At 45.3% G+C, this 25,786-nt stretch overlaps 1 protein-coding gene across 13 annotated transcripts in view; it reads right to left on the bottom strand.

Moving 5' to 3' along the window:
• Positions 1-25,786, bottom strand: part of Lemd1 (LEM domain containing 1) — a 66,754-nt gene that overhangs the window by 7,649 nt on the left and 33,319 nt on the right. For 5 of the 13 annotated variants that reach the window (XM_006529349.3, XM_006529347.3, XM_006529348.4 and 2 more), the window contains 3 exons: positions 21,431-21,550; positions 20,698-20,820; positions 17,397-17,467 (listed from right to left, as the gene is read on the bottom strand). In XM_006529349.3, coding sequence (XP_006529412.1) covers positions 17,397-17,467; positions 20,698-20,820; positions 21,431-21,512 — 276 coding nt within the window. In that variant the 5' untranslated portion in view covers positions 21,513-21,550. Of the gene's footprint in view, positions 1-17,396; positions 17,468-20,697; positions 20,821-21,430; positions 21,551-21,797; positions 22,065-23,362; positions 23,875-25,786 lie in introns of those variants that run through there. The other 8 variants (XR_003954376.1, XM_006529352.4, NR_132336.1 and 5 more) reach the window with 6 other exon arrangements.

The raw sequence follows: 25,786 nt of genomic DNA, 5'->3' as shown, positions 1-25,786 counted from the left end.
TTATAGGATTTCACAGCTCTTAGGCCATCAAATTCCCCCTCCTTCTCTTCCTGCCCTAAGTGGTTTTAGCTCTTTTGTTCCTTTCCTTCCCTTTGTGTTAAGATGACATTTGCAGTGTTGCCCAGGAAGGCCTGAATCCCGGGACTCAAGCATCCCTGAGCCTTAACATCTCCTAACAAGCTGGGCTACAGGTGTGGGACACTATGCTAGCCTATCCTATTTTTTGTTTGTTTTAAGACAGGGTCTCCCTATCTAGCCTGGGTTGTCCTGGAAAGTTCCATGTATACTTGCCATGTAGACTAGGTTGGCCTTGAATTCATGGAAATCCTCCTGTCTCTGCCTCCCAAGTGCTGGTCTACCCTATTTTTAAATAAATTGTATATATGTACACACACACATACATACATACACACATATATGTATACATACAGACATACATACATATATAGAGTTCTTCTATAGTATGTAAAGGGTGAACATTTTTTCAATATAAAGTAGTTATCACCTGTCCATGTGACTGTGTAGCATTCAGAACTACTACTAATCTACGAATAAAGTTATAAAGTTGTATCTTAGGAAAAGAGTCACCCATATGTCAACTGGCGAACAGTAGAAAAATCTAATACAAACAGCAGTGTCAGCTGTCCATACACTGAATTGCTACACAAATAAATCTAGACAGAAATAACAAAACCAAAACCAAACCAGGTTTTGCAACAATTGCTGTCTACACTACTAGCTGTTTCTCTCTCTCTCTCTCCCTCTCTCTCTCTCTCTCTCTCTCTCTCTCTCTCTCTCTCTCTCTCTCTCTTTCCTTTGAGACAGGATTTAGCCCTGGCTGTCTGGAACTCATTCTGTAGACAAGGCTGTCCTGGAGCAAAGAAATCTGCCTGCCTCTGCCTCTCAAGTGCTGAGATTAAAGACATCACTACCCCCTCACAATTTTGTATTTCATCTTTTTTTAAAAGAATTACTCATTTATTTTATGTATGTGAGTACACTGTAGTTGTCTTCAGACACACCAGAAGAGGGCACCAGATCCCATTTCAGATGGTTGTGAGCCACCATGTGGTTGCTGGGAATTGAACTCAGGACCTCTGGAAGAGTAGTCAGTTCTCTTAACTACCAAGCCATCCCTCCAGCCCTATATTTCATCTTTAAAAAAAATTCCTTTTAATGTTATATGTGGAGCTCCACCATAAACACCATTTACAATGTAACAAAAATATACCGAAGTTCATTATAATAATGACTGAGCCAGGGTAGAGACCCTGGGGAGATAGAATGTTTTTGCTTCCTTTTCAATTTTTATTTTTATTTGAGATGAGGTCCCACTACATATCTGCAGCTGACCTAGAACACATTAGGTAGAGTCGGCTGGCCTCGAACTCATAGACTGCTGCAATTAAAGGCATGCACCACTCTGCCCAGCATATTCTTAGAAGCCAGGTGTCTTAGTCAGGGTTTCTACTCCTGCACAAACATCATGACTAAGAAGCAAGTTGGGGAGGAAAGGGACTTTTCAGCTTACACTTCCATACTGCTGTTCATCAGCAAGGAAGTCAGGACTGGAACTCAAGCAGGTCAGTAAGCTGGAGCTGATGCAGAGGCCATGGAGGGATGTTCCTTACTGGCTTGCTTAGCCTGCTCTCTTATAGAACCAAGATTATCAGCCCAGAGATGGTCCCACCCACAAGGGGCCTTTCCCCCTTGATCACTAATTGAGAAAATGCCTTACAGTTGTATCTCATGGAGGCATTTCCTCAACTGAAGCTCCTTTTCCTGTGATAACTCCAGCTGTGTCAAGTTGACACAAAACTAGCCAGTACACCAGGTGTGAGGTCTTTACACCCCCAGAGCAAGGGCTTTCACACCCAAGCAATAGTTCAAATTAGGGAGTTCCACTCTAACTAGCCTTCTCATGAATAATGCAATACTCTAGTTTCTCCTTAACCCACAGCCAGATCTACTTCCTAAACCACTGTAAATTCCTGTATATGGGAGTGACTTGACTTTTTTTTTTTTTTTTTTTTATTATATGTAAGTACACTGTAGCTGTCCTCAGACACTCCAGAAGAGGGAGTCAGATCTCGTTATGGATGATTGTGAGCCACCATGTGGTTGCTGGGATTTGAACTCCTGACCTTCGGAAAAACAGTCGGGTGTTCTTACCCACTGAGCCATCTCACCAGCCCGTGACTTGGCTTTTATTCTAAGTGATAGTGTGGGGGGACTTTCTACTAATAAGTAATGTAGTCTGCCATACATAACTATAACAATTCTAAACTTGGGGCTGGAGAGGTGGCTCAGAGGTTAAGAGCACTGACTGCTCTACTGACGGTCCTGAGTTCAAATCCCAGCTACCACATGGTGGCTCACAACCATCCGTAATGAGATCTGACGCCCTCTTCTGTGGTGGCTGAAGACACCTACAGTGTACTAACATATAATGAATAAATAAATCTTTAAAAAAAAAAAAAGAATTCTAAACTTACTTTGCTAAGCTTACCCTGAGATTTCTAACTCTATGTAGTAGATAGTAATACCTGATTTCTTTCACTATCTCTCTTACAATACTAGAGGCAATTCTGAATGTCACTGAATAGGTAACATTCTTACTGAATTCCAAGCCCAGGGTCTGCTCAAGGACTACCTAGGGCATTGGTGAAGGCCAGGAAGCAAAGTTCAATTTTGCTTAGGTATTAGCAAGTCGTTGCTTGGAGGCACCTATAATAAAACAATGCTGAAAGAAAGCACACAGATCCATTCACCAACTAAAGCAAGGACAAGTTCGGAACATTTGTTATACGGGATGCCACGGTTCCAGGAGACTAAGTTTCTGTGAACTTTTTGCCTCAGGACTGCATCCAAGTTTTTAGGCCTGTCATGAGAGTCACTACAGGAGTGGGTGTGGCAATAAAACAATCAAAGTCCAGAGAAGCCCTGGGCAGAGTGAAGCATACTTGGAATGGAAGAATGGCAGTACATGAGAGGCTGAGGCAAGAGTATCCCTTTAAGGTAAAGGCCATGCCAGACTGTATATGGAGAACTGTTTTTTTTTTTTTAAGTCAGGATCTCTTTATGTAGCCCTGGCTGCCCTAGAACTTGTTCTATAACTTACAGATATCCACCTGCCACTGCCTCTACCGGGATGAAAATTGTGAGCTACCACCTTGCTGGAGAACAAACAAAAAGAGAAGTGCAGAGTAGGGGGAAATGTGTGGTCTCCCCTGCTTCTCTGCTCTCTTCCCTACACCCCCTGCATGCAAGGCAAGAGAATCCTGCTTATCAGGAGCCCAGTGCTGACCACAGCTGTCATGATAAATACAAGAAGTCAGAGCTGTGCTGGTACAATAAGCCACGTGCTGTCTGTGTAACACTAGCTACGGAAATAAACACAGTCTCGAGACTAGGCTATGAGGAGGGGCTTCTATTAAGCTTGCCCACGGAGAAGGAAGCAGAAACACAGAGCATGTCAGCAGTTTGTTCTGGTGACGTAGCTGGTGAGGGGACCATGCCAGGAGGCAGCCCAGGCTGTGCAGCTGAGTCCTTGCTAGGCCTCACTGTACCAGGCAATGTGACAGCGCAGCTCCATCAGGCAGTTAGACACAGTTTGTTCCCAACATCTATTATCCTGGGTATGCAGTGTGCCTCAATCCCCTTAGTCCTTCTAGGGTCCCAGGAACTAATTATGGACACTATTTTGTAGATGAAGAAATAGAAACTCAAGACATTAAGTGATCTGCACTTAGCAAGGCCAATAAAGGGCGAGGTAGATTGTGGAGTCTGGCTTTGTTCTCTCCTTCTTGTTTGTTTGTTTTTGTTGTTGTTGTTTTTGTGGCACTAAGCATAGAAGTCATAGCCTCGAACAGGCTGGGAAAAAAATTTCTGACTGAGCTCAGCAGCCAAGGTCTGACACTTCCATCTTAAACCCAGATATTATGGCTTCAAACCTTTAAAGTTTTTTTTTCCCTATTAGAAAAATCTGTCATTGAAAACACATCAAAACATTTAAAAACTTTCCATTAATTAATAAATTATCAAATGATTATTTTCCTGTGGAAGCACTATATGCAGCCTTTAGTTCTGTTCCTGGGCATTTCTGGAATTTCTGAGAAATAGCCTTTTTCTTAAGATTTTTCCAAGTGGACTATTTTGTACTAATTCTGCACACTTAAATATATCATATTGACTCTGAAAGTAGATTGTTTATAAGACACTGAGTCACACTGTGTTATATTCTCATTAACTACAAAACACTGGGCTGGCATCTAGGGCCAGAATGAACAATAACAATCAGCCTGCGGTCTCATTAAAGTCGTTTTGCACTAAGAGTTACATTTGTGACTGAGAGTAGAAATTGAGAGGCCACCAGCTGCCACTGTCAAAAGGTACAGGCAGGGAGGGCGTCACTAGGGTGAACAAGTGAGTGGTTGAGAGATAAGAGAGAAAGAGGAGCATGCACCATGAAGAGAGGCAGAACTGGAAACGTGAAGGCAGTGAGGAACAACGTGGTGTGAGTAGCCTGTGCTGCCACCGGAAGGCATGGTGATATCCCAGCCTGGGCTGCTACCAAGGGCCATATTGGGTCCATGGCCCTGCAGCAGCAGGGGTTTGTGTTGATGTCATGGCCCATGTTACCACCAACATGGTCATTCAGACATCCTTGGTCTGGGCCACGTTGATGTCCAAAGGCTGGCCCCACCACTTGCCAGGGCAGTGGGGGAGAGCTGGCACTGGTAGTGTGGGTGCGGGAGAGCTGGCCCCAGTGGCTCCAGCATAGGAGAGTCAGCCCTACCCCTCACCAGCTGCAACAGGCAGGAGAGCTGGCCCACCCCTCACCTGGGCAGAGTGGGAGAGCTGGCCCTGGTGGTGTGGAGCAGGAAAGCTGGCGGGGTGATCACCAGAGCTACCACTCAACCCCAGATCCAGGGTCTTGAGTTGGCTCACCCCAACATCAAAGCCATCTATGAAGTACTCTAGCATGTTAAGGGGCCAGCCCTGCAGAACCAAAGCTGCAGGATCTCCGTGACACAGGGCAACAACTGGATATCTGAAAGGAGTCTCGGTGAGGTTCCAGTGTTGATAGTGTAGCAGAAGCCAGAGACCTCCAACCAGACCAACGACTCTTTGCAATGAACATTTGCAAGTAAGCCTGTTTGGGCAAAGGTGTATACACTCTGCAACTTCCATGCAAGAATTTGTTGTTGTTTTGTTGGGAAGTTATAAGTGGGGAGAACAGATATGGAAGGGATGTGGAGATGAGTGGGATTAGGGTATATGATAAAAAATTCACAAAGAATCAATAAAAAAGCTTTTATTGATTCTCTACCAGAGGGTGTTTGATTCCCAGCACCTGTGTCACAAACTATTGTTAACTCCGGCTCCAGGGGAGCCAAAGTCTCTGGACTCCATAGAATCCACACACAACCCCACCCCCACCCCCGTCATCTCTTATTAAAGAATTGCACTTGATTTTGTTTTTTTCTTGATACGGGGCCTCTCTATATGATGCTGGCTCTCTTGGCACTTGCTATGTAGACCAGGCGGGCCTCAAAGTCATCTGCCTATCTCTGCCTCCCAAGTGCTGGGATCAAAGACGTGGGCCATCAGATCTAGATTACACTTGATTTTTTTAAAAAATGGTCTAACTTGACTAAAGCCATCACTGACTGTCTACAGAGAAGCACAAGACTGCATTTTCAAATGCTTGTTATACCTTGGACACAGAGCCAGTCAACATTGTGCAGGCTGGCACCTCCTGTTAGAAATGTGAAGAAAGGAGCTGGACAAATTCTTGCCCTCTCTGGTGCCTGTTTTTTTTTTTTTTTTTTTGCCCTTGCTCTTGGGAGAACCAGAATGCTCTAGGACTTGGACACAGCAGTCTCTCCAACTGAAACATCACATGGATCCTGCCCCCCACCCCTTCACTAATGCTGTACATGTATATGACTTATATGTAGAATCGGACACTTTCATAGATGATGTAGCACACCTGAAGTTCTGACCAGCTCTTAGAGAGAACAACAACAAAATGCCCTTCTAATTTGGAGCTCTTTAAAATCTGTGGACTTCTTTACCTCAGATATCCAGGAGAGCATGATGGGGAGGTAGGGGAAGGTCAGTCTCTATGAATTTGAGCCAACCTGGTCTACATGGTGAGTTGCGGGGTAGCCAGAGCTACATAGTGAGACCCTGTCTCAAAAACAAAACAAATGAATAAAAAAAATGGGTTCACCCCAAATCCCTGATTTACTAACATGATTAGAGCCAAAGTTCCCATAATCACGCCACACCTTTACTTCACTGGGTTTACCTGAACCTTCTTAAAAGCAAGCTCCATTTAGAAGATAAATCCACGCTTGTAATGGCAGCGTGGGGAAGGTAGAAGCGAGAGGATGAGCTCAAAGCCAAGGTGGGCTACATAGCAAGGCTGATGCCAGCCAGGGAAAGAGTTTGGATCCCAGAATCCACATAATAAGAAGCCAGGCTTGGTCCCACACATGAGCGTAACTGAGGCAAGTGAGACAGGAGGATTGCTGGGGCTTACTGCCATACAGCCAGCCAAAAGAACTCAAGCCCCAGCTTCAGGGAGAGAGCTTGCCTCAAGGAAACACAGCAGAAAGTAATAGAGGAGGGCATCTGGCACCTCCCCTCCGTGTGAGACCTGTGCGCAATCCTACACACACTGCACCCCCACCCACCCACCCTCAAAATAAATAAATCAATAAATAAGAGTAATGTAAAAATAACTATGTAGCAACCAACCAGATGCGGTAGCACGAGCTTGTAGTTCTAGTACTTAGGAGATGTAGCAGGAGGGTCAGCAGTTCAAGGCCAGCCTTGTGTGTATAGCAAGTTCAAAGCTATCCTGGGCTGGTAAGACCCTGTGTCCTCGAAACCAAACACATACGTAGCAGGGCTCTATGGTGCATGCCCGAAATCCCAGAATTCGATGTAGAAACAGGATAACATCAATAAAGTCAGTTTAGTCTACATGTTCAGATCTCATCTTAGAAAACCAAAAGCCAGCTTTCTAACTGTGGCTTGGACCAATGACTCATGAAGGGAAAAGCCGTTCTGCCATCGATGTGATGGTGATGTGAGAATGTCCATGGAGTGAGCTTCCAGAAGTGTGACACCACCCCCCACCCCCAGCACTGAAGATATCCAGTCATCCTCCATGAAAGATACAGAGTTTCCGAATGGTGTGTCCATACCAAGCTCAGCAAAAGCTGTCTGGGACAAAGAAATAATGTCCCATGTCATACCATACCTGCGAACATTTATCGAACAACTATCAAGAGGATGGGAGTTCACCAAACAAGCGCTACACTGTGGTGACCTGCTACCATGGTCAAAAATCTATCGTCAGTGTGGTTGAGAATTAATACTGGGCTGGTGAGATGGCTCAGTGGGTAAGAGCACCGGACTGCTCTTCCGAAGGTCCAGAGTTCAAATCCCAGCAACCACATGGTGGCTCACAACCATCCGTAAAGAGATCTGACTCCCTCTTCTGGAGTGTCTGAAGACAGCTACAGTGTACTTACATATAATCAATAAATAAATCTTTAAAAAAAAGAGAGAGAATTAATACTGAGTATCCAAGTTATAAACCTGCCAAGGCAATCAGACTAACAAGAGTATCTATGGAAAACTGACGTGTGTCAGGTGCAATACTAAAGACGGAAAAGGATGGAATGTTCCATGGTGGAATGGATGGATGTCTTGGGCAGGGACAGCCCTCATCTCCAGGTATTATGCGTGAAGCAGGCATACAAACGTTCCTATGGAGAAAAGGTGTAAGGAGGTAGACAGCAGGAGCAGAGCACTGGCAATCTGTGGGCGTCTTTACCTCGGATATCCAGGAGGGCATAATGGGAAAATTGTCTTGTTAGAGACAGCAACTGATGCAGGTCACCCAAAATTGCCCTCAGAAAAGCTATGAAGAAAGGGACAGGCTAGTAAGACAGGAAATGTTCTGATAGTAATTGCCACATCCCAGCCAACGAGACTATTAGTCACAGTGAACAGAGCCTGGCATGGCATGTCTGTGTGTGGGACCTTCTATACATACCCACATGCACACTCACACATGCACACATGCACACACAATGGCTCTCCTGAGGGTTGAATCTGAACTTTTATCCATACCTGGCAGACCAGCCACCTCAAGGAGTCAGAGAGGTCTGCCAAGACAGAAGGCTTGTATGGGACTGAGAGTCAAGCAGGTAGGTGCTCAGCAGGAGAACTGAGAGCTCCTGGTGTGAGCTTCAAAACCCTAAAACACTGACTAAGTAGCCATCAGCAGCAGGATAGTACAGACACCGCAATTATCTCACCAGGGGTTTGAAGCCGCCATCATAACGTGCTTCATTGAACATGTCCCAGCCAAACAGAAAGACTCTCCACACAGAAACCCAATCTATGGGAAGCAGCCAGGTGTGGACTCTAGAAATTAATTAAAAGAAAAGAAAAAAAAAGCCCCACTAGATGAATCAACGAATTCTAAGACAGAGAAAAAGAAATCACCCAACAACAGAGCAGACCAAGAGACATTAGCTGGGTCCCAGAGTCACAGGGAGCCTAAAGCAAATATCTCACACCCATCCATCCCATCAGAATCCCCGAAAGAGAAGGGTGGAGTGAGCCTGAAAGGAATATTTGAAGAACTAATGGCTGAAAATAATCCAAACTTGATAAAAAGACATCTTGATATAAGAAGCTGAGGGATTCACAGAGGGGAGGTACCTGGATAAATCCAGTTATGAATCATCACGTGATTTCTGCACCAAAGGGCATCACGGAGATCGTGAGGTGGCAGGTTTTAGAATGAGAAAGAACACTCAAGTCATATTCTGAAAAAGACTTACAATATATAAAGAGTTTTGACATCCCAACAACATAAAAAATAAAATCCCCTTTTCAAAATAAGCAAAGGATTTAGAAAAACTGTCTTCCTTTTGAAGAAAGAAAATATTCAGTATTTGGGAGATACTGAAACAGACAAAAAGCCCATGAAGATATATTCAATATCACTAATCATAAGGGAAATCCAAATCAAATGACCTCATCATTAGGAGTACTTATCTTGCATACACAGAGTTGGGCTCAATTCAAAACTAGGCATGGTAGTACATATCTGTAATCCCAGCACTCAGGGATGGAGATGGACCTCCTCACCTATATAGCCAGTAACAGGCCAGTCTTAGCCACTTAAGACTCTATCTTTAAAAACAAGCAAGCAAGCAAGCAAGCAAGCAAACAAACAGATAACAACACAAGAAATGAAGATGGATTAGGTGTGGTAGCACACACCTGCAATAAGCACTCGAGAGGCTGAGGCAGGAAGCTTTCACGAGTTTGAGGACAGCCTGGACTACAGTATGAGACCCTGTCTCTGAAAACAAAACAAACCAACCAGAAACCACAAGGACATTCAAAGGAAAAGAAGAGAGAAGATAGAAAGAAAGGAGACAGATACTATCAACATGCACTGTACATGTGTATGGAAATACCACAATAGAACCCAGGGAATCGGACAATTAATATACATGGGCGATTATAAGATAATATGAACAATAGAGAGGAAAACAACAACAGGTGTTGGCAAAGAAGTGGGGTCATCGGTAGTTTACATGTTACTGGTGGGAACGTGACCTACGGCAGCAGCTCAAGAAAGGAGCTTGGTGACTCCCCTGAGAGTTAAACACACAGCTACCATGTGGCCTAGCGAGTCCTCTGCCAGGTTCCAGTGCACTGCAGTCATGCACTCAAACGCTTGAGCAAGAACATTCATAGCACCACAATTCGCAATACCCCAAACATCAAGACACCCAAATGTCCCTGAAGAGGTGTTGAACAATAAAAGTGTGGCTTATACGTGTAACAGAATATTCCAAGCAAGGTGGTGCTGAGAGAAATGTATGTAACCATGTGGATGAAGCTCAGAAACCCTGTATAAGGTTAAAAAGCATCACACACTGAAGGGTTTAATGTATTTGAAATATCCAGAAGAGACAACACCACGGGAACACAAGGCAGGTGTGTGGCTGAGGAGACTGGGGAGTTCAGACTGCCCTGATTGCCAGCCTTGGGTGTTTTAAGTCTGAAGTTTGTTTTTTCTACCGTAACCATAGGACTGCATGGAGATGGGGTGGGAGGTATTTTAGATCAAGGCATTGGTTCCACATTCTGAGGGCATTAATCGCCTATGAACTGTGTGCTGTGAAGCCTTTGGTTTTGTGTTGAGTTTCATCATAATAAAACATTCCCGTTTGGGGGCTGCGGAGATGCTCTGTGAGTGTCTTGATTACTTTTCTATTGCTGTGATAAGATGCCGTGACCAGGGCAGCTTATAGAACCATTTATTTGGGTCTTATGGTTTAACAGGTTAGAATTCATGACCATCATGGTAGGAAGCATGACAGCAAGCAGGCAGGCAGGCAGGCAGGCAGAGAGGCAGGAAGGCAGGCAAGCAGAAAGAGAGGTAGGAAGGCAGGAAGGCAGGAAGGCAGGCAGGCAGGCAGGCAGGCAGGCAGGCAGGCAAGGCGCTGGAGCAGTTAGCTGAGAGCTACATCTCATTCACAAGGATAAGGTAGAGAAAGACTGGAAATGGCAGGAGCTTTTGAATCCTCAAAGCCTGTCTCCAGTGGCACACTATCCCCAACAAGGCCACATCTCTGGAGCCTTTCCAAACAGTTTCACCAACTGGGGGCATGTATGCAATCATAGGAACCTATGGGGAGACCCATTCAAACCACCACACTAGGCAAAGCGTCAGCCATGCACGCACAAGGTCCGAACTCAGATCCCTAGCATCCATGTAAAAGCCAGGTGCGATGGCTGTCTGTAAGCTTCGCACAGAGGGGGCAGAGAGACAGGCAGATTCATGGGCTCCTGGGCAGCAACTGTAGTCAGATGGTGAGCTCCAGGCTCAAAGAGACCCTGCCTCAAAAAATAAAGCCCAGAGCAACTGAGAAAAACACCCAACATCACCCAACAGCAACTGGCTGGTCACACATCACATTACATCACAAATAAACAAAACTATGTAGCTGGATAAGGACCATATAGACATTCTTTTTGGGAGCTGTCTATAAACTAATTTAAAGTAATTTAAAAACAAAACATTTTTGAAAGGCAAGAGAAGAGTGAAAAGACAAACCAAGGCAACTAAAGGGTATTGCTACATCCATCGCCAAGAAACAACTGATAGCCACAGTATCTAAGTCACACCCATAAACCAATAAGGTAAACAGTCTACTAAAAAAGGCAAGAGACATGAACAGGCATTTCATAAATGTCAAAGTACAAATGAAAAATTAATATAAGAAAAGATGCTCAATCTTATCAGAAATTAACAAGAGAAATTCCATTTACAGTCATGAATAACACGTCCACAGACCACCACCACATGGATAAAAAACTAAATCTAGCTCTGTGTGTGTCTGGTTGTGTGTGTGTGTGTGTGTGTCAGAGAGAGAGAGAGAGAGAGAGAGAGAGAGAGCATGCGCACACACATTTTTAATCCCAGAACTCTTGAGACCAAGAACTCTGGTTCAAGACCAGCCTGGTCTACAGAGCTAGTTCCAGGACAGCCAGGGCTACACAGAGAAACCCTATCCCAAAAAACTAAAAGTTAAATGAAATTAAATCTAGCAATGCTAAATTTCGTTGTTGGCTTGCTTGAGACAAGGTCTCACTATGTAGGTAGCTCTGGCTGTCTTTGAACAGGCCTCATACACCAGGTCATCTCTGCCTCCCAAGAGCTGGATTGATGGCGTGGGCCACCACACCCAGCTTAGTGGAACTCAACTTTTTTACTCTTTGGTTAGGCAAATTCCATCCATTCATTTGCATATTTAGATACATTGACTTGTGATCCGTAGCCTTGGTGTGCAATTGGAAAAACCCACCAATCAAAGGAAAGAGGTCTTTGCTGCCCTGGTAAACACCTGGCCCAAATCCTCCTGCAGTGCCTAAAAACAGACAGCAGGGGGAGCAATTTCATCACGAAGGCCACCTTTCCTCCCCTTCAGTCATTTAATAGAACTGGATGAAGATTGGAAATAGAAATTCTATTCCAGTTTTTCTTCCGGCTTTCTCTGTGTTCGTGGGCCCATCACCTCCTTCCTGTACATTTCCTCATCTATAAGGAGAGCCAAGAAGCTTTTCCAGGGAAGAAATCCCACGATCAATAATCATCTCCAATAAATCATGCCTAGGCTCATGAGTTATGATGAATGGTGTCTACTGCCCATGACGCTGTCCCATGAATGTCCTATGGGAAGGACAGCAGGAAATTCCCTTTGATAAAATGACGATAGATGTATGTTCTCAGGAAGGAAATGATAGTAAAGTCAATCGCTAATTAAGAAAACGCCCCCACAGCCCAATCTTATTGGATTCCAGTTCCCAATTGAGGTTCCCTCTTCTTAGATGACTTTAGCACGGGTCAAGCTGACATAAAACTATCCAGCAACTCTTCCCGAGATCTGTGAGTCATTCTCACAGATTATCAGGTCTATGAGAGGGGTCATAGAAACGGAGATAGCTGGTTCATCAGAAGCACAGCAGAGCCAAGGACTGGGATTGTCACCTACAATGACACGGTTTAGGAGACTGAGCTCTCAACCTGTGGGAGCTGGTGCTAACTGCAGGCAGCTATCAAAATTGAATTGAATTGTCCATTTCTTTCTGGAATATAGGTCTCTCTCACATGCACATGCACACGTGCACGCACTCACACACACACACACACACACACACACACACACACACGCATTTGATATCAAGAATAGTTTGTAATTGAAGTAGGGCATATTAACCCAACAGAATGGAAGCACTGATCTCTAAAACTGACCAGGGCATGAGTTATAGGAAGAAACTGAGGCACCACTGTGCCAGGATGTAGGACACTGAAGAGACCAGAGATCTAGACGTGACAGTTGTTTCTGAATTGGTGGCTGACCAGGAAGCAAAAGGATATTGTTGAAACAGTAGTTGAAGCCTGGTGGGGTCTGTGCTTTGGGGGTGCAATTGGCTCTAGGTGGAGCTCTGGAGCAGGACAGCAGAGCACCTGTCTGAGGGCTGGGGGCTTCTTGTGCAGTTTGCTCTCACGAGGGCTCAGAGACACAACCCAGGGAACAGCAAAACTGATACACAGTAACAACCGCGCCTGGTAAAAGAGCACAGAATTCTCTATACTACCCTTGCCACTATGTACCTGTGAAATTAGTGCAAACTAACTTAATTTTTAAAATGTTCAAAGAAGGGGGCTGGAGAGATGGCTCAGGGGTTAAGAGCACTGACTGCTCTTCCAGAGGTCCTGAGTTCAATTCCCAGAAACCACATGGTGGCTCATAACCATCTTTAACGGGATCTGATGCCCTCTTCTGGTGTGTCTGAAAAGAGCTACAGTGTAATCATATACATTAAATAAATACATCTAAAAAATGTTTAAGCAAACAGAAAAGGATATAGATATAAAGTTTCCTCAAATCCAGGGGGCACATAAGCTTTTCTGGTTGTTATTTTATTTTATTTTATTTTTCTGAGCCAGAGTTCTCCTTATGTAGCTCAGGCTAGCCTGGAACTTGGAGTGCTTCTGCCATAATGTCTTAGGTGCTAGGATTACAGGTATGTGCCACCATGCCTTGCTTATTATACACATGGGGCTTTAAAAGTTCAGCCTGCTTGGTTACATGCAGAAAGCAGCCTTTAATTATGCCTGAATAATTACTTATATAAATATACCTCTGGGCACTCTGGTAAGTCATATTCTGCATCATTCAGAGCCCAGTACTGAAGATCTTATTTCCATTTCCTTATTTTTTTTTCACTAACTATGTTGTTGTGCATTGCAGATAATTAAATAGTGTACTTTTTATAGAACAATCCTACTAACAAAAACAATAGCTTTTACTTGTAGCTAAGTACCTTTTATTAGATGTCATCACTACTCTGTTCCAAGCTACATCCCCAGTCTGATTTATAAGCTTAAACTCAAGCTCCGAGACTCACTACAAGGCAGAGGCTGTCGTTATTAACCCACTTTCGGGTGGTAAGCTCAGACAAAGCAAGGGTGGGGACTTATTGAAGCGAGTGGCAGAGCTGAGATTGAGCCCAGGGTGTCTGTCTCTAGCGCCCATATTTTTGAAGCGCCTTTTTGTGTTTAGAGCACATTTTAAAGGTTTGTTTTGTTTTTTTTTCATAGCTGGGTATGGTGGTTTAGGAAAGGTGGCAAATGAACGGATCCTCCTCCCCACAGGGGGTATGGAGGCTCTGTCAGAGAGAGACAGAGAGAGACAGGGAGAGACAGAGAGAGACAGACAGAAAGACACCCCCACCTCACGCCCACACCCAGGAGCTCCCTGGCTGTCCTCTGGCTTTTACCTACAGCCTCACTCTCAAAGTGAGGCGTGCACACACAAATACTTCAGTCCTGGGAACTGGCCTTAAACCCAGATGACCATGTGTCCTCTTCTGACCTAGACCGTCCTGCCTTATTCTTGTTGTTCCAGTCTCCCTGACTAGTGACTCCCTTTTATTCTTCATCCTTGTTTGGGTGATAAATCACAAGGTACTGTACTCAAATCCCACTTTATACAAGCTGCCAGTGGAGGCTGTTACTTCTCGGTCGACTGTAAATTCCTTTGAAAGAGGAGACAGGGAGCCTGAGTTATAACTACAAACCTAGCTCTCCCCCAGCAGTAGAGAGATGAGCTGTTTCCAGTCCCTGTCAGAGGAACGGCACTGCTGACTTCTACACAGGGACCAGGCTCGCTTGTGCTCTTCACTAGGCATGCGCTAGCTACTGAGCTGCGCCCCAGCCCTGACCTGGCTTTTTTGAGTGGTTTTAATGGCTAAATCAGCAGGCTATGTAAGTGCGTTGACAAAACTACACGCTCACTATGCTAAGAAGGTGTGCAAAGTGTCAGAGTCTGAGTCTCAGGATAGCTGTACTTCACTACAGACCCCTCTAAAGTGAAGGAATGGTTTGAACAAACGCAAACCCCCCCTTCCTAGACATTGACAAGTTTATCTGGTGCCGACCACAGTTCTGAATAGTGGTCCAAATACAAATATCTAAGTAAACATACTCGCTGCCATCTTTACGTGGCGACCCTGACGCTTACATACCTGCACCTCCAGATTTAAAGTGGAGCAGATGTCATGGGGCCCTTTGAAGAGTCCAAACGGCTTATATAAATTCTTCACATTAAAGGAGTCTGTGTCATCACCACTTCCTATTTCATTCTATCACCAGTTGAAAATACCAATGCAGCTTTGTCTCAGGTTTATGTAAAAGCAAGGACTGCAGGCCGCTTCTTCCAAAATGAGGTGTTTTAAGTCTGCAGGTTGCTTTCCCTACTGTATCCATCTCTGTGAGATCTAGACAAAAGGGTTTCTGAGGACCTGGGGTTTCGTGAATAGAAAGGGTTCCTTTAGTGAGCCATTTAGTAGACTTTTTTTTTAATCCTTTTAGAAAATGCCGTGCTTGCTCAGAATCACTTCATCAAATGCGAGCTGTCTTTGAATGGGAGTCGCTATCAGCGTGTTTACCTGGGGTTTCTTTTTGTTTCCTTAAGTTCTTCAGGTAGTTTAAATGCTAGAATCCAGTTGCAACTAACCTATTTGTTGGTAAAACCGTGTGTGATAGGCTTAGCGGAGTACATTTTAGGCTCCTGTCAGACACAGGACCCTTTGAGGGTTCAGCTATCGAAAGAGGTAAGGTATCATTTCAAAGGGATTCATATGAGTGGCCTTTGAAGCATTTCTTACAAAAATCGCAGGATTTTAACAGTGGGAGGAAAAGAAAGCCGGAAATGAGAAGAATGGAGAGAGCTCCGGGCCTGAGAAGCAGCTGCCATGGAGGCTGAGGAGACAAGGTAGGAACTACCAGGTGCATCCACTGGGCGAGGAGGGAGGAAAGCCGTGGGAAGTACGGAGCATCTCCGGAGGGTGGAGCAAGTGAGCGGGTGGGCGTGGCTAAGCCTCTGCTGATAGGACTATGCTAGGTAGGACTGGGAAGTCAGGGGCAAAAACCAATCTGGAAGATTTTGCTATTGTTAAAAACAAACAAACAAACAAACAAAAAACAAACCGGGTTGGACTGGGATACCCGTGAGCGCAGAAGAGAGGTTTCTGTTGGGTGGAGGCTGGGGATGGGACCCAGGCTTGCATACACAAGTCAAGTGTTTGCTGTGAGTTACATCCTTAGCCTCTGGTGTTTGGTTGGTTTGGTAAGATAGGGTCTTGCTGTGAAGCCCAGGCTAATACAGACCTCACTATTCTCCTGCTTCAGCCTCCTGAGCACTGAGATTAAAGGTACAGACCACCTAACTCTGCCTGGAATAGGTTTACGTCAGAATTCTAATCTTAAGAATATATAAACCTCTATGTATACACTGCTCTGAGAAGTGGGTATTCCACAAGAGGTCTGGGGCTTTGGGCCTGGGCAGCGACGGTCATCTGTGTGGCCAGATCGGCATGGGGATGTGTTTGCTCCTGATGTCTATCCTGTACTCAGTAGCAGGGGACAGCCACGTAGCAAGGTGTAAACGCATCCCTCCAATCTCCAAAGTACTCATGCCCGTGAGGGGGCCTTTTGTTGAGTGGATGCAGTGCGGAGGGAAGGTTGGAGACTATGAAGGAATAAATCAACTTGACACAGGCCTATACCTGAGGAGGGTCTTGGAGGGGTTAGCACAGGAGGAGGTAACAAGAGGAAGAAGCCACATAAAAAAAAATGAAAAAAAGATGGCTAAAGCCGGAGGTCTCGAGCATGAGGACATTTATTTAGCGAGCAAGACAGCAGTCAAGAAGCAACAGCCCCTTGCTTGGAGTGGGGAAGCCAAGAAGCCAAAAATCAGAGGCACCAAGGAGATGCCTCAACATAGTAATGGACAGAGGTCAGAAAAAGAAGGCGGGAGAGAGAGTCCAGTGTGAGAATTCCTCAGTTACCAATGCCTCGCAGTGCTCAGTGCCTAGTGTCTTTGCTTGACAACAGGCAGAGCCTGTTGGATGCTGCTGCACACACTAACTGACAAAGGGACACGCTTAGAGACACACACATTTCTCCTATGTTCCTAAGTGGGCCTAGAACCGAGTTCGATATGTGAAGGCTGAGGAGGTGGCACAGGGTCAGGTGAAGCTGGTGGGCCCGTGGTAACGCTTTCATTGTGGGGCAAAAGGGACAGTGATACTCTGGGTCCTAGCTAGAACACAAAAGCCATTTCAAAAGGTGGATTTTTTTTTTTCATTAAAAGATCAAGTCTAGACTAGGATAGTTTAGGTATAGCAGAATGTAGTATTTCTTTATATGTCTGAGAGTGCTCATTTTTATTTTTAACATACATGTAGAAGTATTCATGCATTAGAATTATTCATACCTTCTTGCCTTCCTTGCCTTTGTTTTTTGAGAATTTGATATTTCCTTTCAAAATGATTTTTATGGCTGGATCTGGGGAAACAAAAGGAGAACAGGCCAGGAGAGCAGATGAGGCAGCAGGAGAAAAAAAACACCAAGTGCTTTCTCTCAGCCACAGGCGCTTCCACTAGGGTAAGAAAATTCACAGTGCCCTTTACAGAGAAAAGCGCCTTCCTCAGGAGCTGCGGGAGCCTCGGAGAGACATGCTTAGGCCCCCTGTGGGGACGTGGCTGGCTGTCCTGTTTGCACGCCTCAGAGAGACATAAACTAGCAGGCTCTCTGAGAGCTGCTGTTCTCAGTTTAGCATTGTCCCTGAAAAGCCAGCTGTGAGCTCTGTGTGTCCCCAAATGCCAGAATAGGAAGGACTCCTATCTAGAACAGCACCCTGAAGAAGGGGAAGCCAGTAGCTTTCTGAGTGGCAGGACAGCCATCAGTAGAAAGCAGCCCATAGTGGGGGGAGGATTCAGTGCTGGGATGTGTGTGTTGGGGGGGGGGGCTCAGTGCTGGCATGTAGGGAGGACTCAGTGCTGGGATCTAGGGAGGACTCTGCGCTGGGATGTAGGGGATGGGAGGAAACTCACTGCTGGCATGTAGGGAGGCCTCTGGGCTAGGATGTGGGGAGACTCAGTGCTGGGATCTAGGGAGGACTCTGTGCTGGGATGTGGGGGGACTCAGTGCTGGGATGTGGGGAGCACTCTGTGCTAGTGTGCATTCAGGCTAGATGCTCATGAAGCCACTTTATTTTGCTTTTGATGTTTTGAAGCAAGGTTTCACTACATGTTCAGGCTCAACCTCTCAGCTGAGGCCCTCCTGTCTCAGCCTCCCCAGGGATGGGATTGTAGACACACCCCACCACAGCAGGCTATCTGCCATCTGAGAAGTTTGAGAAGAGGTTGCTGAGCAGGTGTGGAGGCACACACCCGTAATTTCATCACTAGTGAGGCTAAAGCAGGAGGATCACTACAAGTTCAAGACCACCCTGTTCTATGTAGTGAAGTCCAGACCCGTTAGGGCCACACAGTATAAAAACCTATCTCCCACCCTCCCCTTCAATAAAACAAAAGGGGTCGAACAATTAAACCAAAGCCTCCACTGCCCAGAACAGTGACTGAAAGTGAGAAAATCAAATTCCTGGTTGTTTGTGAGATTGAGGGGCTTTCTGTCCCTGCTCCCCTCTGGTCCCACCGCTCACCCCAGCAAGTGTTTTTGTAACGGGCTGGGTCCAGGCTGACCTTCATAGGATGATCCCAGGTTAAAGTCTCCATTCCACACCCTGGAGTGGAAATGGTCCAACCCTCCATCCCAGTGCACTAAAATGCTTCCGGTGACAAACCCGACCTTAAATACACAATTCAGACCTCCTCTGGAGGACGGTTCTATGATTGGAGCAAGCACTGGTGGGTGACAGTCCAGGGCTTTACCCAAGTGTTCAGTGGGTGAGCTGAGCCTGCACTCTGCCCTGGAAGTTGGCCTCCGGGAGACCCAGTGGAAGCAGTCAAGATCAGCAATGGAAAACAACCTTCTTTAGCCTCAGCAGAAACACACCTTTGTGGAGGTTGTGTCCTGAGAACCCCATGGGCAGCGAGGAGGGGACTTATGGCCAGAACCAGCTTGAGCTGGCTACAGTGTAGCTTCTGTAGCTTTGGCTTCCTTGGCAGCCCTGAACAGTTTCTATGTATGGACCAGTCCCCTAAGCCTCTTCCCCAGGCAGGAAATGGAGAAGTCTGAGACAGCCCAGCCACTTGTCCCAAGGTTACAGTGGGGTCTATCCCTAGATCCTGCTGTCCCTTCCAAATAACTTCACTGTGACAATTAGGGAAATCTCTGTGTCCATTCAATATCAAGATTTTTTTTTTCCAGACCATTTGGGCTGTTTAGTTGAATTGTTAATAAGTATGGGAAACTGTCTTTTGGTTTGTTTGTTTTGTTGTTTTTTTGTTTGTTTGTTTGTTTGTTTGTTTTTTCGAGACAGGGTTTCTCTGTATAGTCCTGGCTGTCCTGGAACTCACTTTGTAGACCAGGCTGGCCTCGAACTCAGAAATCCGCGGGTCTCTACCTCCCAAGTGCTGGGATGAAAGGTGTGCCTCCCCACTGCCCGGCCTGTCTTTTTTTTTATAGATCACACATGGTCCAAAACACAACATTCATCGAGTACAGGCTATGAGACAGTAAACACAAGCTTAAGAGGCAGTCAGTCCTGAGTTCAGGTCTTACTTTTGTCACTATTTATGTGTGCATGTGGGTGTGTGCATGTGCCTGTGTGTCCAGGTGGTCCTCAGGGCCTTGGTCACACTAGTCAAGTGCCTTTCATTGAACTATACCTCCAGCCCTGCCTGCTCTGCTCTTTACCCTCAAACATACACTGAACTCCTGCTCTGTGATGCTGGACAGAGAGTGATGTTGAAGATGGGTGTTAGGCTCATCATGACATATCCCAATATATGTTTATCTTCTAGAGCCACGCCTCAGTGATGTGATTTTTGGGCTAGTCACTCTTGCTAAGTATTGTGAGGGTTAAAGGGCTTGGTTCACATTCTGTCCAGAAGACACGGGTGGCCCTCATTAGGTGCTGTTTCCCTGGGCTCCCAGGGGACTCCCAGGAGATGTTCGTGAGATATATTATGGGGCTCTCCAAGGCCATCCTCAAAGAGTTCTGGGGACAGAGACAACTGCATGTGTATGATTTATGCTGCTTTATGTAGTGTGCTTGCTGGGGCCATGGCCACTGTAAGCAAAGTCAAAGAATTTCAGGGGCCACCACTCCCCACCCACCCACTGGTCTCCAAAGCTGCTATCAGCAGTGCATGTGTGAGAAGCTCAGAGAAGTACAAGCTGGTTCATCTGTTTTGTCTGGGCATGAAATCACCTAATCCAAAGAAAATCATAGTGAAATGTATCAGTTTGAGGCAAAGCAGAGCTCGGGACCTCACGGAAGGCCGGAACCTCGACTCCTCACGGAAGGCCGGAACCTCGCTAATTTTAAGGACTCCGAATACGCGATCTGACTCTGGTTTAGGTAAAGGATGTGCACACTGGCCGGTCCTTCCCTCAGTATCCCACCCAGCCGTGTCTTTGATATGAAGACAGACTTCGACGTACAGATGATTTTGCAGCCCGGGGGCTTCTTTGGTGGGCTCTGTGCGCAGAGGCCGCGTGGCTGTTTCACAGGTCGGCGTGCACATCGTTTACAGGGTGTAAGTCATGCTGGACAGGGTATTAATAAACGTGAAGCTGCCATCTGGCAGCGCCACCGACAACGGTACCTTCACTGTCATCGCTGTCCTCAGAGCCGTGCGGCCTTGTGGGTCTCTTCATGACAGGCGGTTTCCAGGGAGGCGAGGCCAGAAGCTGCACCAGCTTCTTCTCGTAGGTCTTTCTGGTGGAAGCTGAGGGACACCACAGGGAACTAAGCCGTTCTGGGTTGCATATACAGGGTTCGAGCTGTTTTATAGCCCAGCCCTCTCTTCTAGGACCTTACATGATTGGCTACGTATGGCTGGCTCTTAAAAAACGAGATGGCTCCCCACAGCCAGACGCTCAACTCATTCTTCCCATTATATAAACAGATAATATCTGCAGAGTATCAATAACCAGGTACTGAGTCTCTCTGAGAGCAACTGGGACAAAGTTGTCTATGAGGGATAGAGATAATGGAAATAGAGGGCACATATAAAAACCCAAGAGGGCTAATATGATAATTTTTTTAAAATTGGACTTTTAGCATTAAGAAATAAAAAATGACAACAAGCCCTCCCCCTCCCTGGCCTTGTATCTCCTGTCTGTAAGGGCCTAGACTGTCTGCTACCTCTTCCCTCCATATGACTGTTTTCCTCTCTATTTTCAGTGGCTTTTACTACATATGTTCCTTCTACTTCTCTGCTTTAAATTTTGGAATTAGCTCGTAAGCAGCAAATGAATCACACACACACACACACACACACACACACACACACACACACACACCACCCCTGTCCCCAGTATTAACTGCAGACATACGTAGTATTGGGCCAGGTGTGAATCCAAGCTTCATAAGATGCTTGTGCAACTCATAGTCACTCAGACACTTCACATCCACCATGGTGATCAAAACGTGGCCTCTTCTCTGGCAGTGGAGTCCTTGAAACAGGAAAATATTAAATCCATTAAGGTCGTCGTTTCACAAATAAATACTACCGCTAGACTCACACCTGCATCCCCCCGCCGGACTAGCAGGGCTAGGGCACTCATTGCCCCTTCTGTCTGCCAGAGGCTCCTGTGGCACTGGTAGCCTTGGTGAACAACTCGACAGACTTCCACACTATTCCAGGTTCTTGAGGATCAGTGATTTCAAACTTTTCTGCTCATTGAAGGTAAGAAAACTCACCTGGATAAAATGATATTTCCACAACTGCTCTGGAACTCTGCTCAGGACTCAAACGCCCCGAAGATAGCCGTTAATTAAATGTGAATGAGGTGAGAGAGATTTGTTTTCTGTGAGCTAGAAGAGTTATTTATTGCTGTCCTCTTTTTTCCTGAGGCTACCCAGGGCTTAGAGCAGTCCAGGATTACAGGATGAAGCAGGTTTCACTTGTGCACTGAGCACAATGAGATGCAGTTGGTTTTTTTTTTGTTTGTTTGTTTTGTTTTTTGTTTTTTTAAGGATTAAAAAGTTTCCAATTGGGCTGGTGAGATGGCTCAGTGGGTAAGAGCACCCGACTGCTCTTCCAAAGGTCCGGAGTTCAAATCCCAGCAACCACATGGTGGCTCACAACCATCCGTAACGAGATCTTCTGGAGTGTCTGAAGACAGCTACAGTGTACTTACATATAATAAATAAATAAATCTTTTTTAAAAAGTTTCCAATTATGAGTATTTTGTGTGTGTGTGCATATGCATACATGTAGATGGGTGGGTACCAGAGTGCACGTGTGGAGGTCAGCAGACAACTTGTGGAATCAGTTTTCTTCTGTCACCGTATGGATGGGCAGGCAAGGGCATTTACTGATTGAGCTATGTGGTCGTGGTGGCCTTCAATCAGGCCACTAGAAAACAGTGTGGTCAGTAAACTGGGCCAACACTTAATTCTTACCACATATTGAGTCACATAGGTCTATGAAGCCTTGGTCTGTCTAAATCTGTAGAGCCTCAGCTCAATTAGTTTTATCCCCTTTATCTCTTGATTCCTAGCCCCAAAACTGACCCCCGTCACCCATTTAATAAAGTTGGGAGAGAGGGTGGGATCACTCATCCACAGAGCCTTTTTGAAGGCTCTGCCATACAGAACTGGTTTATTGCATCCCATTTCTAACAGGTTTCAAGGAATTTCAATATTGCAGTAAAAACAAGCTAAGTGCTCAGCACAGGAAGATCGGGCTCCGTTCCGATGACTTTTTATTGGTGCTCGATCAATGTCCTATTAGGAAGCTCGTCATAAACAAGCTGGAAGAAAACAGGAGTTGTGACCTAGGACAGAATGCTCAGGAACACGCGCTTGGGCAATTTTGTGCTTCAAACTAGGCTTCTTTTCAAAAACGTAGTCCTGGTTGTTAACTTCCTCCTCCTCCTCCTCCTCCTCCTCCTCCTCCTCCTCCTCCTCCTCCTCCTCCTCCTCCTCCTCCTCCTCCTCCTCCTCCTCCTCCGTGTGCCTGGGAAGCTAGATGGACCTTTCCAGAATACAGAAGTCTAACCCTGGAAAGGTAAAAGGCTCAGCAGCTCGGATCTTTTTTTTTTTTTTTTTTTTTTTTTTTTTTTGTACTGGAGGCACACTTAGGCAGATCCGGCCGACATTTGTTCCAGAGAACAGCTGTCTGTTGTTTCCCTTGCTTCCCCAAAATAACCTTCCAAAGAGCTCTCATCAATTCAAGTGACATTAGACAATTGCCTAGAGGGAACACACATATGGAAGACAGATATTCAAATGGAATCCAACTGGATGATGAACCCACTCACCCCTTCACATGGTTGTCTGAAGTCTATGCAATCAGTCTGGTTACTTTAGCTAGGTGAGTCTCACCCGAGGGTTACCATGAACAACTGCCCCTTCTCCAACTGTTAGATATTATGATAATCATAATACTGACAGTGTGACATCAGCACCATACCTTCACCCCAGCAACACTGATGAGAAAACCAGATGATGGATTTAAGCTAAACTCAAACAGAAGGAGGCGCTGGCCAGCTCCGGAGGTGGACCGCCGAGGAGAAAACATGAGGGTACAAGGTACCACTGAGCACAGGGAGCAAGGAGCTGCATGAGACTACGCAGTGCCAAGAAATGGAGAGGAGAAAAGAGACAGAAAGCAAATGGCAGCATCCAAGCCACCAACCAAGACCCACGGGGAAACAGGAAAGCAGAAGAGAGTTGGATCCACATCAAAAGTTTTTCCATTAAGAAAATAAGAATCACCAGGCAGTGGTGGCGCACGCCTTTAATCCCAGCACTTAGGAGGCAGAGGCAAGAGGATTTCTGAGTTCAAGGCCAGCCTGGTCTACAAAGTGAGTTCCAGGACAGCCAGGGCTATACAGAGAAACCCTGACTCAAAAAAAAACAAAAAACAAAAGAAAGAAAGAAAGAAAGAAAGAAAGAAAGAAAGAAAGAAAGAAAGAAAGAAAGGAAGGAAGGAAGGAAGGAAGGAAGGAAGGAAGGAAGAAAGAAAGAAAGAAAGAAAGAAAGAAAGAAAGAAAGAAAGAAAGGAAGGAAGAAAGGAAGAAAGGAAGAAAGAAAGAAGAAAACAAAAATAAAAATCAGGTGAGGGTGGAGTGGGGTGGGGGCTGTACACTCCTTCAATCCCGGAGGTAGAGGCAAGTGGATCTCTGTGAGTTTGAGGCCAGCCTGGTCTACAGAGCAAGTTCCAGGACAACTAAGGTTACAAACAGAAACCCTGTCTCAAAAAATAAAAATAAAAACAGTCTGGAGAGATGGCTAAGTGGTTAAGAGCACCTACTGCTTTTCCAAAGGTCCTAAATTCAAATCCCAGCAACCACATGGTGGCTCACAACCATCCATAATGAGATCTGACGCCCTCTTCTGGTACATTTGAAGACAGCTACAGTGTACTTATAATAATAAATAATTTTTAAAAAAATTTTTTTAGCTGTCTTCAGACACTCCAGAAGAGAGAGTCAGATCTCGTTATGGATGGTTGTGAGCCAGCATGTGGTTGCTGGGATTTGAACTTAGGACTTTCGGAAGAGCAGTCAGGTGCTCTTACCTGCTGAGCCATCTTACCAGCCCATAAATAAATCTTTTAAAAAAAAAAAAAAAAAAAAAAGCACTGGCTGCTCTTCCGGAGGTCCTGAGTTCAAATCCCAGCAACCACATGGTGACTCACAACTATCTGTAACAGGATCTGATGCCCTCTTCGGTGTGTCTGAAGACAGCTACAGTGTACTCATATACATAAAATAAATAAATAATTTTTTAAAAACAAAGACACAATGAAACAAAATGAAAAGAAAAGAAAAGAAAAGAAAAGAAAAGAAAAGAAAAGAAAAGAAAAGAAAAGAAGAATCAGGCTGGCAACATGACTCAGCAAGTAGTGCAGTGGGTAAAGACATTTGCCACTAAACCTGAAGACTTGAGTTCCATTCCTTAGGGCTCACATGGTAGAAAGAACCAATACTTGAAAGTTGTCCCATTGTTGGTGGGATTGCAAGCTTGTACAACCACTCTGGAAATCAGTCTGGCGGTTCCTCAGAAAATTGGACATAGTACTACCTGAGGATCCCGCAATACCTCTTCTGGGCGTATATCCAGAAGATGTTCCAACTGGTAAGAAGGACACATGCTCCACTATGTTCATAGCAGCCTTATTTATAATAGCCAGAAGCTGGAAAGAACCCAGATGCCCCTCAACAGAGGAATGGATACAAAAAATGTGGTACATTTACACAATGGAGTACTACTCAGCTATTAAAAGGAATGAATTTATGAGATTCCTAGGCAAATGGTTGGACCTGAAGGGCATGATCCTGAGTGAGGTAACACAATCACAAAAGAACTCAAATGATATGTACTCACTGATAAGTGGATATTAGCCCAGAAACTTAGTATACCCGAGATATAAGATACAATTTGCAAAACACATGAAACTGAAGAAGAACAAAGACCAAAGTGTGGACACTTTGCCCCTTCTTAGAATTGGGAACAATCACCCATGGAAGGAGTTACAGAGACAAAGTTTGGAGCTGAGACAAAAGGATGGACTATCTAGAGACTGCCATATCCAGGGATCCATCCCATAACCAGCCTCCATACGATGACACCATTGCATACACTAGCAAGAGTTTGCTGAAAGGACCCTGATATAGCTGTCTCTTGTGAGACTAGGCCGGGGCCTAGCAAACACATAAGTGGATGCTCACAGTCAGCTA

This window comes from Mus musculus, chromosome 1 (assembly GCF_000001635.26).
Source record: "Mus musculus strain C57BL/6J chromosome 1, GRCm38.p6 C57BL/6J".
Classification (NCBI taxonomy): Eukaryota; Metazoa; Chordata; class Mammalia; order Rodentia; family Muridae; genus Mus; species Mus musculus.
This window is presented reverse-complemented; position numbering and strand designations above follow the sequence as displayed.